The sequence below is a fragment of the Populus nigra genome, chromosome 18 (genome assembly GCF_951802175.1).
Source record: "Populus nigra chromosome 18, ddPopNigr1.1, whole genome shotgun sequence".
In the NCBI taxonomy this organism is placed as follows: domain Eukaryota; kingdom Viridiplantae; phylum Streptophyta; class Magnoliopsida; order Malpighiales; family Salicaceae; genus Populus; species Populus nigra.
The window spans coordinates 4,037,018-4,050,168 of record NC_084869.1 but is presented as its reverse complement, the minus strand read 5'-3'; the positions used below and the strand labels follow the sequence as shown (position 1 = coordinate 4,050,168).

The 13,151-nt window shown below is 33.6% G+C and overlaps 2 protein-coding genes across 2 annotated transcripts; one reads left to right on the top strand and one right to left on the bottom strand.

Moving 5' to 3' along the window:
• The first annotated feature begins 528 nt into the window (after positions 1-528).
• Positions 529-3,260, top strand: LOC133678725 (AP-1 complex subunit sigma-1-like). The gene is made up of 7 exons (XM_062101192.1): positions 529-773; positions 1,878-1,964; positions 2,195-2,286; positions 2,395-2,503; positions 2,621-2,656; positions 2,877-2,963; positions 3,047-3,260. The coding sequence occupies exons 1-7, from the start codon at positions 771-773 to the stop codon at positions 3,116-3,118; spliced, it is 486 nt and encodes a 161-aa protein (XP_061957176.1). The 5' UTR covers positions 529-770; the 3' UTR covers positions 3,119-3,260.
• A 1,776-nt stretch (positions 3,261-5,036) lies between these two features.
• On the bottom strand, positions 5,037-12,819 carry LOC133678632 (cyclin-dependent kinase D-3-like). Its single transcript, XM_062101020.1, has 7 exons — positions 12,502-12,819; positions 11,848-12,146; positions 11,654-11,762; positions 11,102-11,227; positions 8,974-9,209; positions 8,582-8,899; positions 5,037-5,511 (listed from the first exon to the last, which is right to left on the bottom strand). The coding sequence occupies exons 1-7, from the start codon at positions 12,604-12,606 to the stop codon at positions 5,454-5,456; spliced, it is 1,251 nt and encodes a 416-aa protein (XP_061957004.1). The 5' UTR covers positions 12,607-12,819; the 3' UTR covers positions 5,037-5,453.
• Positions 12,820-13,151: the final 332 nt, after the last annotated feature.

Sequence of the window (13,151 nt, the reverse complement as noted above, 5' to 3'; positions counted from 1 at the left end):
CAATCCTACTAACATAATAGATTAATGTTTTATATCCTAACATAATATATATAATCAACAATTATATGTAAGACTTTATTATATTAATATAATATTAAATATTTCATTCATAAATGTGTTTTTATCAATATAATTAAAAAGTAAAATTGAAGAAAAAGATTTTGAACCAATCGCTGCCATGGAGTAAAATGATATAAATAGCTAAAGATAGATTTTTTGCAGAACCTCATATTTGTAATGAGTTAGATTATTATATAGCAATGCTCTCTCATTTTTATAAAAGTGAAACCAACCATGATAATTATTTATATTTTTTTAAAATCAGAGAAGGAATTAATTTTGTGAAACTCGATTGATCTCGTCCAATTCGATTTAATTAACATTAAATTATTAAAAAAAAAACTATATATTTTTAATAAAAACAATCGATTGATGAATTAGCTCGATCGATCAAGCCCATAAAGCTGTATGGATCTTGTCTGAACTGATATGGGCTATACAGCACTTTATAGCTCCAAGAAGATCTATTAAGAAACAAATTTCTTAAGCTCAGTCCAGTTCGATAACATACCCACAGCTCCCTTCCTTTTCCTTCTCCGTCTTCGCCCAGCTCATCAGAAACTTTCAACGTAAAAGCAAGCAAGCAAAGAGCGACAACTCTAATTACAAGTAGACCCATCTGCTGAATCCAGCTCAATCCTCTCTGCTTTTCTCAGTTTGTGGAGATTATCGATTCGGGGTCGTTCACCAAATCGGTCAACACAAACAAAATGGTAACTTTTAGACTGAAAACCCATCTTCTTTTGAATATTTTGCTTCAATTTTGGTCTTAGAGAATTCCTATTTTGTTTTCCTCTTTATATGTTGTGAATTTATTTTCAGATGCTGTATTTGTTATGTTAAAGGGATCAATACCTATGATGGGGATAGGGTGCTGAATTATTTAATATTCATCTTATAACATGTATGGGAGTTTAGATCTGATGGTAACATCTGATGGGATTTTTTCCTCCCTTCCCGGGTTTTAGCGTATGTGGGATCAAGGGTTTCTTTTCAATGTGCAGTCATGTTGTGAAACAATGATTGGTTATTGAGGATCTTCAATGGTTTGAATAATTGGTTGTACTGGTTTATAATTGGCGGGAAATGAGGTTTTATCTGTAAACTCAGAATTTCGATGAACATGCTATGTAATTAGAGTATTAGAAATCTAATGGTTGTAGTTTTAGGGTGATGAATTTGTTCGATGAAATTGCTGTAGTTGGATAAGCATGCGATGCGTAAGGTGCTTTGGATGAAGTGTGATCTGTTATGTGATTTTGGAATGGCAGGCGTAATATGCCAATTTTACTTAACATACAAAACTACTGGAACTTTTAGGCCACTTGGACAGGAAAATAGACCTATTTGACACTTGATGTGTCATTTCTGTACATTACAAGATCAGTGGTAATACTAATTACTGAAAATTACAACTGATTAGATACAATGTTAAGAAGTTCAACTTGTAATTAATTGTCAAAGAGCAAGATTATCATGCTTTGTTTCGGAACATATATGTCATAGATGAAAACTTACTTAGATTGGAAGGAACTTTCTGGTTTCAATAGTTCTCTGAAGTGAAAGGAGCAGGAAGAACTGGTGAACAAAGTAGTAACTATTGCATTAGTTTTTATGTATGCATTAGTTTTTATGTATGTAGAGCTTGAGATGAATATAAACCATTGAATCTCATGCAAATTTTCCAAATAAATGCTTTTATCTGCAGGATCTGGTGATCAATCAATTAATTTGTTTCAGCAATTGTGAATTGAATACAAAGCGTAAAGTTTCTATTTTAGTGGTGGTTTTAATGTTTATCTACCTGCATATTTCAGATTCAATTTGTACTTCTTATTAGTCGACAAGGAAAAGTGAGATTGACAAAATGGTATTCACCTTATACACAAAAGGAAAGAAGTAAGGTTAGTGCCAATATTTCTTGTCTTTGAGATTGTTGTGTTGTAGATCATCACCTTGATGTTGCATATGTTTTTGATTTGCTATGTTGTTGATGAGTTTTTGACCCATGTAATACCTGTTTTGCACTGTTCAATTGTATCTTGAACATTATCTTTTGCTACTTCTCTAGAATTAATGTGCATTTTCTTACATCATTGATACTTATTTGTGTATTTTAACGTGCCTTGAGAAGGTAATCCGTGAGCTCAGTGGAGTAATTTTGACTCGAGGACCCAAGCTTTGTAATTTTGTTGAATGGAGAGGACAGAAAGTTGTTTATAAAAGGTAAAGATAAAATATGATTGAGTGTTTTTCAGTGAATTTCAAGAATATGTTCATCATCCATCTTAGAGCTCATAATTTTTGTTGGTTCCAATGTGCATTATCATGCAGATATGCTAGCCTTTACTTCTGCATGTGCACTGATCAGGACGACAATGAATTAGAGGTCCTTGAAATAATTCACCATTTTGTTGAGATTTTGGACCGATACTTTGGCAGTGTGAGTAAAACTTAGAATGTGGTTTATTGCAAGGGCTGCAAAGTCCTTTGTGTGGTGTTCTAGTTTCCATTTAATTGTTTGCATATATCAAGTTTAGTAATTCTGATTTGCCTCCAGGTCTGCGAGTTGGACTTGATCTTCAACTTCCATAAGGTATGCTTGCTTGTTTTCAGTTCAACTTATTCTTTGTTTTTATAGCATTTGAAAGTTAAATTTGGCTTACACCATGCTGTAAGTGATGGTTGATGGAAGAAGTGGTTTGTTCCAAACACGCCCTTGCAAATAAGACATATTTTACCTGTCTCATTGCATGCATAGATATGAAAGTTTCTTTGCTTATTTATTTATTTACTTGCTGCTTTAATCATTGAAGGCCTATTATGTATTGGATGAGATTTTGATAGCTGGTGAACTTCAAGAGTCCAGCAAGAAAACAGTTGCTAGGCTAATAGCTGCCCAGGTACTGCCCTTCCCGGCCTGTGTACAATGTTTTCATTTGTTGATTTGTCAGGATATCTGAGCGCTACCCTATTTGAACTGCAGGACTCATTGGTAGAGACTGCAAAAGAGCAGGCCAGTTCGATAAGCAATATCATTGCCCAGGCCACGAAGTAGAATACAAGATTGGTTAAGCTTTGAAGAGTGTTGTTCCATTTGTATTGAGTTTTATTCCTGAGATCTGAAATGTATGTTATGGATGCTTTCTTGAGGATTGTACGCTGAACTATATGTTAAATGTGGCTCATATGTTTCCCAATTGAGGTTTGATCCACTGTAGATGACTAGCTAAAAGTCCCGAGAGTGTTACAGCCACAATTTGGTTTCAGTAGGAGAAAGCAATCAAATGGAAGCTGCCCCATTGTTAACGGAAGATGGTGAACAAAACTACATGCGCCACGCCATTCTCTAACTGAACCTTGATGCTGTATGTGCTCAGAAGCTTGAACTTGAGTTGGGTCCTGATGGATACAGTGGTTAATGTGTTAACAGTGGTTCCTTGAGGCCGGTTGCTGTTGTCATGACAGTGGCAGTAGTGCTGCTGTCTCCTTCCCTAGCAGGAAGACGTTGCCATCCATCCATTGATTTCCTTACTGATATCAAGTAGCATGGAGTCTTGGACCAATCCAATCGAGAAATGAAACAAAGCCGCAAAGCATAATCTACCCAAGGTTTTCAAAACTGACTCGGTCATCAAACCGTTATAGGGTCAAGGGTTTGAGGTTGAGCCATAATTACACAGTTGATTTTTTTTTTTTTGTCAGAAATTTGAAACTAACAAAATTAGGTAAAGAAGTTGGTTTAAGGGATGAGAACATTTTGAAAGATTGTATATTTCAGTCATAAGAGCATCAGAATAAACATGTGATTATGTTATAATTTTGATAATTATTTTTTAAAGTGTTTTATGTTCGGGAATGTATTAAAATAATATATTTTTTAATTCTTTAAAATTTATTTTTAATACCAATATATAAAAACAATTTATAAACACTAAAAAGTGACTACAATGGTGTTACACACAAGTCATGCTACATGAGAAAATTCTTTTCCAAGGCAATACTAATGTAATGATTTTATTATTATTAATTTACAAAATTCAATGACATTGTTGATGACAATAGTAAGGTTTTTTTCACATGATTCATTGGTTATTATCAAAATAATTGGGACAAATTTGTTTTTTCCACTTGATCCATTGATTACTATCAAAATGATTGGGACAATTTGATATTTTATATTTCTTTTCAACACGGTAAAATTAAGTATAGATCTTCTTTTTAAAAAAAAAAAACTAGTGTCAAAAGGTTTGTTTTTTTTTAAAAAGTATAGTAAAATGACAGGTTTACTATTGAAATAAAATATTATTAAGCTGGTGTGCAAGGCTTTTTATATTTTCAACTTGATTTTTTTTGTTATAATCAAGTTGAAATGAATGATTTAGTATTTTAATAAAGATAAAATATAATTAAAAATAAAAATAGTTAACACGTGAAACGCCAACAGGTAAATAACACTCGCCCCATTTAAGCAGTGCACAAGGCATTTTCCAACAGCCTAATAATGTCTTCAAAGGTGTCATTACTTAACGGCCCCTCCATCCCAAGATAGTTCGTGTACTTAACGGACCATCAATTTCACATCAAAAACCCTTGTTTTTGCTTCTCTTACCTTTGATTTCCATGTCAACCCCCTGTAATTGTTCAAACCAGCCATTTAAATTTCTTCCTTTCAAATCTTGTTTCTATTTTTTTTATTTTATTTTATTTAAAATAATTTATAAAATTAAATTTTTTTTTCAATTTTTTCCTCCTTGAATATCTATTATAGGTAGGCCTTATTCTTTTAATTGATATTTTGTTGTTTTTAATCCTTATCTTAATTTTGAAATCTATTATATATACAGGCCCCGCACTCAATTCAAAGATGATATAACTTGCGACCATTGAACAATTATTGGGAAAAATAAATACACATGAAATTTCTTAGGTGCTTGTAAATCTTTTCTTATGCAGCTCACCGAGAGAAAACAAAGTACACTCAACAATAAACACAATTTATATAGGAAATTAATTACCGTGTCCAACTTCTCTCAAGCATAGACTACAGTAAAAATGTGTTCCGACCAGTGTCGATTATCTGAAAAGGTGAAAAAAAGTCATATTTCTCTCTTTTTTGTTTGACAACTATTTATGACTCAAGGCCACAGCTTCAAACAAGTGGGGCAAAAAAAAAAAAAAAGCAATGGTCAGCAGTACAGATGCTTCCTTTTGATCTCTGGGCAGAAAATAGCCAACTGAAGGGTCTGGCAAGTCATCATGAGAAAGGCGACACACTGCCATATAATTACAACCAGCTTGAGAGACTCACAGCATGCCTCATAAATGCAGCACCAGAAATAATATATCCTCTATAGAAATTTCCAAATCCAGTGTGATTAAGGTAAATATTCTTATTCGGGATGCTGGAATTCAAGATCCAGTTTCCTCTTTAGATGAGATCTGTCAGCACTGCGCATGTGGAAAAAACATGTCATTACAGCACATCCTCTACATGAACAGATATGGCAAATTCTTGCATGTCTAAATTAATGAGGAAGATATGCTGAGGTCCAAATTTTGCTTCTGATAATTACAAAAAGAACTTCAAAATTGCATAAAATGCAGCAATTATCTGACATTCAAATAGTTAAAAAATCTGCAATATTTAAGACCCATTTATCGAAATTGCAAAATTTACAATCTATCTGGAAACTCAGACGATTTGAAATGGATAACCACAAAATTAACAATATATATTCAATCAAATAACCAATGTTCAATACCCCCAAGCCATTAGCTTTCAGACAATCCGTGCCTTAAAGTTAATTAAGAATTTGGAATGATAGTTTGGGAAATTGATCAGTAAATTGAAGCTCAGAGCATTGCTTGTTTAAGAATTAAGCACAATTCAGATATTGGCAAATCAAACTACCTTGTTGCAAGAAAAACATATGATTTCTGTAACAAGTTTAAAAAGATTCACAATTAAAAGTGTGAAAGGTTTAAATAAGTGGCCAGTGCAGACCGAGGAAAGAGAGATATGTCAGCAAAACAATACAATATTCTTAATCTCTCTGGTGAAAAGAACCCATATTCCTTTTTCATGGTGTCCAAAAACTTTTGCTCTTGTATAGAAGTCAGGGCTAAAAAATGCTCCTTTTCTCAATATGTCCTTTACGTTTCTTTTCATATGAATGTCACTTACATGGCAACTGGAGACTTTTACCTCTAAAATATTAAGAACAATGAGGTTAAAGTTGAAATATCATTGCGAACTAAATGTCTGGATGCACATGATCTAGTTTCCTTAAACCTTACCGTATCATCAAAAAAACTAGTTTAATGGGTCAAAAGGAGTGTCCCCAGTGCATATGTACCTGTACCTGTACCTATGGGTCAAAAGGTGAAGGCAAGACTCAAGGCATAAGCCCAGGCATTTCCTAGACAATCAATTTATTTTGTGGGTAAAAGTTAATGATCATACAAATCTTATTCACTTTATACTTAACATTAACAAAATGGAACTAGAACCTAATGTATTTTTATTTACCTCTTTATTTCAGTAAGCTAGTTTTATGCAGTTAAAAATTGATATCATTATAACCCACAACCATTATTTCATTTCTTTAACAAATTAGTCATAGCTAAATCTGATATTGATATTAAACCATTGATATATAGATATAATGATCATTCTCTAGAATGCCCTTCATGCCTACTTATGATTGTTTAATCATCAGATAAAAATTCATCAAGTGAACTTGTTTGGTAAGAGATCATAACACAAATAAAAGATCCAATTTGAGGGCTTCTTTTATAATAATTCTTAATATAATTAAAAATAAAAAACTGATATTATGGTTGGGCTTTATATGGGACAAAAAATTGGGATGCAACATTAGAAGAGTTTTTCTTTCTATGATTGCTTGCATTTTTATTTTTTTTTCATTTTGGGTAAAATAGGAATGCAAATTCAAATGAAAAGAGTGCGCACTTATGCACAAGATTGAAATGGTAAAAAGAAAATATTAAACATGTAATTGTTAAGGCTACCAGAAATATTAAGAGTAGTGCAAGGGTGGTTCTGCCAGTAGTGTGATAGTGATGTGGTGACACTGCTGCTGATGTTGTATGGTGGCAGAAAGTGAAGTGGTGGTGCTAGTTAATGGCAATAGTTGTTTTGGCAAAATGGTGACATCAGCTTTTAATCTCCCCTAGCATAATGCACTTGAATGGAAACTCCCTTAAAACAGGAAGAAAATATGGTAAAAGGAAATGGGTAGCATTTTAATTTTTCCAAATCCTTCTACGAGATTTGGAAAAATTTGAAGAAATGTTACATTTTAAAGCTCAAAAAAGGTGAACAAAAATTACTAAGAGAAAGCCAAGAGACGTAGTTTAACGATACCATTTATTGTCTTAATTTTAACTAGTATATCATTTATAGCAATCAACCAACATAACTAAAGAAACAAACAAACTTTAGATGGTTGTTAATTTATTTCAATAGTTATTGTGAATCTTTAGTAAGTTTATGGAGTATTTATCTCCTTCATTAAACATATTTTAATTGAAAAGTTGGTTAATATCGAGGAAGTTTATCTCTCTCATGAACTAATAATAGTAGTCTAATATTTAAGAAAAGATGATTCTCTGAGAAAAATAAACAATATCATAATGATATTTAAGGAAAAGATAAAGAGACATTTAAGCAAAAAGTCAAAGACAAATGAGCATACAACCAACAATCTCACATCTAGTCATCAGAACATGTGGCCTCATTAATACACAGCCTAACCTCAGACTAAAAAATCATTAACTGGCATTCAGCGGAGACTCTAGAATTCAAAGCCCTCACCTGTTGTTTTTTTCTCACGGCTTCCCTATCAGAAATAGTATTCCAACTCATTCATACAAACTCAATTTAGTTCCAAACATATGGACCCAAAAATATAGTTAACTGTTTATAATAATAATGTTGTTCTTTATAAAACTTGAACTAGCCAAACCTCAGCCTCCTTTCCATCCCCAGCAACCCCAAGGCCCTTTTAAAGAGGAAAAAGAAAAGGTTTCTCTAACTTCCTGTCATGAAATAATCTGAATGACAGATATGATCCTAAGTTCATCCATCAACCTAGTTCATCAGGTTAGCTTTTGTTCCTTTAATCTGATGTCACATTTTTTAGTCCTCATGGAGCCTGTCTTGTACATTCCCAACGTAAGTGTAACACTACTAGTCAAATTCAATTTAACACAACAATTCATCCTCCCCCATAATCCCCGAGAAAGAGAGAATAAAAAAGATGTAAAGGGCCCCAAAGGCTACTATTTAAATTTTGAAGTTTAAGCTCATTTAATTTGAAAACAAGGCTTATCTCTGGGTCACATACGGAACTTATGAAAATTCATGACACTTTGAATATGAATCTAAACTCCAACTTCAAGTATAACGGGCTGCAACCTTATTAGCTATCATATTTTAAGGGAAATAGACAATGTTTTACCCATTTTGAAATAAACTTCATAGAAGTAGTTTTACCTGTTAATTGTAGGTCTACTCATTGGTTTTGCTCCAAAGATCGAAAAATCAACCGACATCGGCACCTGTTCATTCCTGCTTGTGTTATCCCCAGCTGCCCATCTGATCTCACCACCGTGTTGATCAATCTTATCAACATGGTATGCATTTCCATCAAACACTTCACGATCTGGCATCACTCTTCTTGCCTTCTTTTTTGGTGACAAGACAGTAGGACCCTCATGTAAATCTGAAGTCCTTGGGTTGTGAGATTCTCTCTTAGGGGCTGGTCTGGGAAGCTTAGCCGGATCTGTGGGCAGAGGTATAGATGTAAAGTACCTAGAAGGAAAACAAAAATGAGAGCAGGAAACCAATGATAATGTAGATTTTTCAAATTGAAAGATTTTGCAAACCTGTGCTCCAATGCTTGCTGCACTGTAATTCTAGTTTTTGGGTCATATGTAAACAGCTTAGATAACAGATCTAAAGCATCATCACTAGCTGTAGGACACAATTTTCGCCAAGGTTGTGCAGTCTGAGATGAATATTCTACAAAGTCAGGAAGCCATTCCAAATCAGGCCACTGCGAAGGAGTTGGAGTCCCCAACTTCTGAAAGATCTTTCCAAGTTGATCAATGTCGCTATCCCCCTGTCAGACATTCAAAGTCAAACTGTTTCTGCATGCAGGTGGTGATTGCAAAATACCCCATGGGCATACAATTGATAAGCATTAAAATGATTAACAAGATGTTGTTACAATAAAATAAGCTTTATCCAAATCTATTTGTATTTACCATTCATCAAGTTCTTAGAAAGGATAGCAAAGGAAAGGAAAGATATCCACATGTTTTCGATAATGCACCTACGTAGAGTATGCTTATTGATTCACAATTGAAGACAGAACCCCAATAGTCCAATCCTTGAATTTTTTAAAAGAAAATTGTCAGTTGAGATACCTTGTTAAGGTTGTTCAGTTAAGCAGATTTTAGTGGGGAAAGATACATAAAAGAATTAAGGTAAACATCTCTGACAAGGGCAAGGAAAGATAAGAATTCCCACTGATGTCCATTGAATATCAAAGAAATAACCGGGTGCTAGTGGAAAATTCATACAAGTCTAATTCACAGATAAGAAATTGGAACATTTGGATATTCTCTGATTCCTGTACCTCGTTAACTACTGTTTAAGAAAATATTTTAAATGTAATGGTCCCTTGCACACCATGCCTTTATTAAATAGAAGGATAATAATATTCCTTGATGGAACCAAACAAAAAAATACAATTGAGGAGAAAAGGGTATCCTCAGAGGAAGAAAAAAAGAAGATGATAGGACTAAATGATTCCATTGAATGTCAGCTAAAGCAGGCTCCACCACTAGCCCAAAAAAAAATAGTGTGCATGGAGGGATGGAGGGGGGGGATCTATTGTGCACCAGTCTCCAGGTTGAAAGATCCACAAGGATTCTTCAACCCCACACCAACCAAGACCAAACAATTATGAACACACCACAACTTCATAGAACTTGGAATTCCTCTCCCCCCACAAAGTCCCTCAAATCCACAAGCAATAAATCTTCTACTCTACCAAAAGTCATCAAAGATTTGCCACAAATAGACAAAACCTAGTGCCACATATCACAAGCTACTGGAAAATGAAAAAGAAAAGGATGACTCTGTTTCTGCCCATTGTTATGGGGAAAAAATGAAAATTTCAGGATATGGGACATTGTGTGGCACAAAAACCTGTAAAAGATTGGATAAGGTTCATCTTATTGAGAACCACCAACAAAATAACAGATTCAACCTTCGAGAATACCCAGGCTTTCCACATACAGTTTTGACATAGGAGAATTGCACAAATTCAAATGTAATGGACTAATGTTAGAAATGAAAGATAAAAAATAAAACATTCCTTTGTCATCCAATATCACTTTAGGCCCATTTTTAATCACACATCTTAGAATTTCTATTCCACATCTTTTGATGCCAGGACACCAACAATGAAGTTCACATTGCCATAGCACAAAAACAAAGCATAAATGCATGTTATACAGTTAAAGCATTTTCAAGAAAAGATTTCAAAGCATGAGAAACACATTCATCACAAAAAGTGTACTCTTTGATCGTTATTAAAATTGACCCCCTTGACCTCTAGCTCATGTGTCAGTCTTAACATTGAGGTAAGGCATTGAATTGAGTTCAAATTTTGCAAACAATCAGAAAAATGCAGTACCTAGATCATATTTGTGAAATCCAAAATTAAGGAGAAAGTAATAAGTTAATCTGAAAGGTTGCTGGTAGCCACCATAGCAACGCACTAAACTAGAGATCCAATTGCAAGCCATGTTTATAGAACTCAAGCAAACAATTTCATAACTAGAGATCCGATTGCAAACAATGTTTACAAATACACTTTAATCCACATAGAACTCCAGAGGAAAAAGAATAGGCCAACTGCATAACTAATATGATTGCTAAAACCATCAAGCATTTTCAAGTATGAGAACCACAAAGATAAATCAAGCATGAACATCTACTCACCTGCAGGAATGGTCTGCGGTTAAGTAGCTCAGCAAATATACAACCAGCAGCCCATACATCAACACCAGCACCATACTGCTTGGCACCAAACAAAAGTTCAGGTGCTCTATACCATCGAGCAAAGACCTATACATTGGCATTCAAAACTTGTAGGTTCAGATTTATGAAGAGAATCAAAAACTTGTGATACAGCACAAAAGTAAGGAAAATCTTCAAAGCAAAGCCCAAATATGAGATAAGCATATATATATAATCTGGCTTCTGCATTAGAATCAATGGAAAAGATGACAAAATACCAAATGCAAAAGTTATGAAGGGAAGGGGAAAAAAAGAAACAGAAGAAGATTTATCCATCATCTCAGCATCACTCCTGATACACTACGTACAGGAACAGGAACACAAACAAAGGTTCGAACTGGTTCCAAACCAGTCAACCGTCATATGATCAGCTACCACCGCTGCTAGCTAAGCTTATTTCTTAAACAAAACATCATATCAGACCTTACTTATACAAATCCTTTGAATAAAAAATGCTTGAACATGCACACTAACTTGGTGGGTGAATTTGCGACCCGGGCTTCCAAAAATACGCGCTAAACCAAAATCTGCAAGTTTGAGCTGTCCATTAGATCCTATCAACAAGTTATTTGGCTTCATATCCCTGCAAAGCACAAGCACTACGCATTTCAAACCAAATCTAGCAGCAACTAACCTCACAAACCAGCTCCTCAATAAAAATCCAATACCTATGCAAAACCCATTTTTTATGGCAAACCAGTAGTCCTTTCAAAGTCATCTGAAAGTATGATTTTATGTCCCCGGGAGAAAGAAATATATTTGGATCACGAATAACCGCTTCGAGATCAGTCTCCATGAACTCAAACACAAGATGCAAGTTCCCTTTGTGAGGGAAAGCATCGATCAACTCAATTATATTCGGGTCTTTAAGCTCTTTAAGCAGTTTAATCTCTCTAAGTGCTGTAAAATTTACTCCTTCCTTTTGTTTTCCAAGCCGAATTTTTTTTATTGCAACCGTCTGTCCTGTCTGCAACATCCCAACATGAATTAACAAAAAAAAAAACACTATAATCCCTTCAAACAGTTACCCTACAAATACCCACTTAATATCTGATCAAACTCAGTAAAACCAAATTGATATTTTTCCTAACTAAATTAACTCCCAGAAAACCAAAGTTAAAAGTAGCTTTCTTTCTTCAATTTCTTTCTTTTTGTTCCCTTAATTTCTCAAAAATCAAACAAAACATACCCAAAACTGTTCAAAATTTCTTTCTTTTTTTGTCTTAAATAAACAAAACAGAACCTAAAAATTGGTTTGCAGTTCTAGGGCAAAAATCAAGTGAAAATAAAAGGATAGAAAGATAATGCGAAAAATTGATTACCTTAGTATCAATAGCTTTGTAGACAACACCATAAGTACCTTCACCAAGAATCTCTCGCTTTAGATATCTATCCGCTACTTTCTTTTCGACATCATTCTCTGACATTCTCGTCGATTTATTTTATATCTCTCTATTTTCGTTCAATTTTATACAATCTCTGTTCCGTGATTAATTTAGGGTTAGGGTTTAGAATTTCGGATTTCCCGAGAAAAAAATTGAATTTCAGACAAGAATAGAGGGATTTGCTCCTTTTCTTTTTAGTACGCTAGTGATTAGTTAAGTTTACAACGCGTGGGATGCTAGACGGGGAGCGCCTGAAAAAGGAGTTTTGGTTAAATTGTTGTTTTTTTAATTTGTTTTTTAAGTTTTTAAATTGTTTTGATTTACTGTGTTAAAAAAAATTAAAAATTATCATTATTATTATTTTGATATATTAATATTAAAAATCAATTTTAAAAATATTATTTTAATATATTTTCAAATTAAAAAAATTAAAATGCAATCTCATATAATAAAAATATGACGCAAATGATAGTTAGCCTTTTTATTTTCTTTGATAAGGTATTTTTGCCTTTTCAACTTTAAAGATATAATTAAATTACTTAAATGCTCTAAGAAAAAAAAAAGGCTTTGGTTAATGATATTTTTTG